Genomic DNA, 1,880 nt, shown 5'->3' with positions numbered 1-1,880 from the left:
AGGGGGAGATGAGGGTCTTCACAGCCTCGTTTCCCTTCCCATCCTCTGCAATACTCCAAACCGTTACCTGGAGCACGGTCCCCTCCGCAGACAGCTGCATGCCCAGCTTCGGTGTGAGCAAGTTCCCGTCCTTCAGCCAGCGGGAGCCCTGAGGGGGCACTCCAGGGACCAGGCACTCCAGGGTCACCGACTGGTTGACGATGACAGAGATGTTCTCCTCCTTGCCCATACTGGTGGGGGACACTGGAAAACAGATCGACAGGGCAACATCTTCCCGGAGCCACCTCCTTCGCTATCCCTCCCCAGAGCCAGTCGCCCACAGCCCCGGGCACTCGCAAGGGGATAGTGGAGCAGCCCCATAGTCCTGAGCATCACCTCCAACCCCACAGCCACACTGGTGGGAAGGGGCCAGGGATGCACAGGGGTACTTACGCTGCACCTCAAGGGTGGCATCACGCCTGTCCTCCCCCACGGCACTGCTGGCTACACACGTGTATGTCCCCGAGTCCTGGAGGCGAGCGGTGGGTAGGGACAGGATGCGCCCGCCGGAGAGGATCTGTGCTTCCCCGAGACACAGAAAGAGATCAGATGAAGAGCAAACCAGAGAAACTCACAGGCAGCTGGGCTGCAAGCTGTCACGCAGGAACAGGGATGGATGGGCATGAGCCTGTCCTCGTCACGTCTCGGGGACCCTCTACCCATCCATGTCCCTCGTGGCTGGAAAGCCCAGCGCGGGGCTGAGCAGGTCCCTGCTCCCATGGACCAAACGTGGGGTAGGTCTGGGCAGCATTGCACCTGCTCAGCTCCAGCAATTGGTTTTTCAAAAGCCAGAACAAGGACAGTGAGCACCTTCCCGGAGGGACACCCCCAGAGAGCACCCCCGCTCCATCAGGAGCTGTCTCACCTGCGGGCTACTCGCTGCCACGCTGGGCACCGGCTTGCCATCCTTCAGCCACAGCAGCACCGGCGCTGGGGTCCCCGTGGCATTGCACTCCAGCGTCACTGGCTCATTCACCACCACCGTGAGGGGGCTGGGGCCAGCTGTGATCTGTGGGGGCACTGGTGGGGGACAAAGAAATGTCACCAGGAGCAGCACAGTGCAAGAGGGACAGGGTGGGTAGGAGACACCATGGTGTGGACCAGGCAATACCCATCCATGGGGCCATAGTTTTCCAAGACATTATGTGGGATGGACACAGGCGATTGCATGGCTGGAATTGCAAAATGGGGCAGAGGACAGGGGCTCTGCTAAAGCCAACTTCCAGGGACGTGTCCCGAGAGCTGGGACAGCCCCGTTGGTCCCGTGCACACATGAGAGGTACCGGGCAGAGAAGCACCCAGCTCTCAGGCAGCCACAGTCCTTCCCGGCTCACCGTGGACTCACCAGTCACCCGCAGGCTGTCGGCGACCCCGGCCCCGTTGGAGGCCATGCAGCGGTAGCTGCCAGCATCAGAGCGCCGGGCACGCTGGATCTCCAGGTGCTTCCCATCCCTGGACAGGGTCCAGCCTGGTCTGGCCAAGAGCTGCTCATGCCCCTTGTACCAGGTGATGTCTGGAAGGAAGCAGGGAACCAAGCTGCAAGGAGCGATGCTGCTGCCCCTCTCACCAAGGGGACCCAGGGAAAGCCCCAAGGACACACGAGCAACAGCCGAGGCAGAGGACCTACTCACCGGGAGCAGGCAGCCCCGAGGCCAGACACTCCAGGGACACTGTGCCATTCTCCAGGATGGCCAGGTCTGCCACGCTGGGTTCGATATTCGGAGGCACTGCAACCCAGCACACACAGTCATTGGCTCTGGGCAGCCCCAGCTAGCTGCAGCCACACAGCCCAGTGCCGTGGGGCACGGCCGGGCTCACCGGGGGGCTCTCGGACTGGCCCG

At 62.8% G+C, this 1,880-nt stretch overlaps 1 protein-coding gene across 1 annotated transcript in view; it reads right to left on the bottom strand.

Moving 5' to 3' along the window:
- Positions 1-1,880, bottom strand: part of LOC104166273 (hemicentin-2-like) — a gene marked incomplete at both ends in the record, with an annotated part of 24,035 nt that overhangs the window by 12,106 nt on the left and 10,049 nt on the right. Inside the window, 5 exon segments of the mRNA XM_009706146.1 lie at positions 68-243; positions 433-556; positions 905-1,059; positions 1,385-1,552; positions 1,671-1,766. Of these exon segments, the coding sequence (XP_009704448.1) occupies positions 68-243; positions 433-556; positions 905-1,059; positions 1,385-1,552; positions 1,671-1,766 (719 nt within the window).

Source organism: Cariama cristata, unplaced genomic scaffold (assembly GCF_000690535.1).
Source record: "Cariama cristata isolate BGI_N322 unplaced genomic scaffold, ASM69053v1 scaffold18518, whole genome shotgun sequence".
Lineage (NCBI taxonomy): Eukaryota > Metazoa > Chordata > Aves > Cariamiformes > Cariamidae > Cariama > Cariama cristata.
The sequence above is the reverse complement of the archived record's forward strand: the minus strand, read 5'-3'. Positions and strand labels throughout refer to the sequence as shown.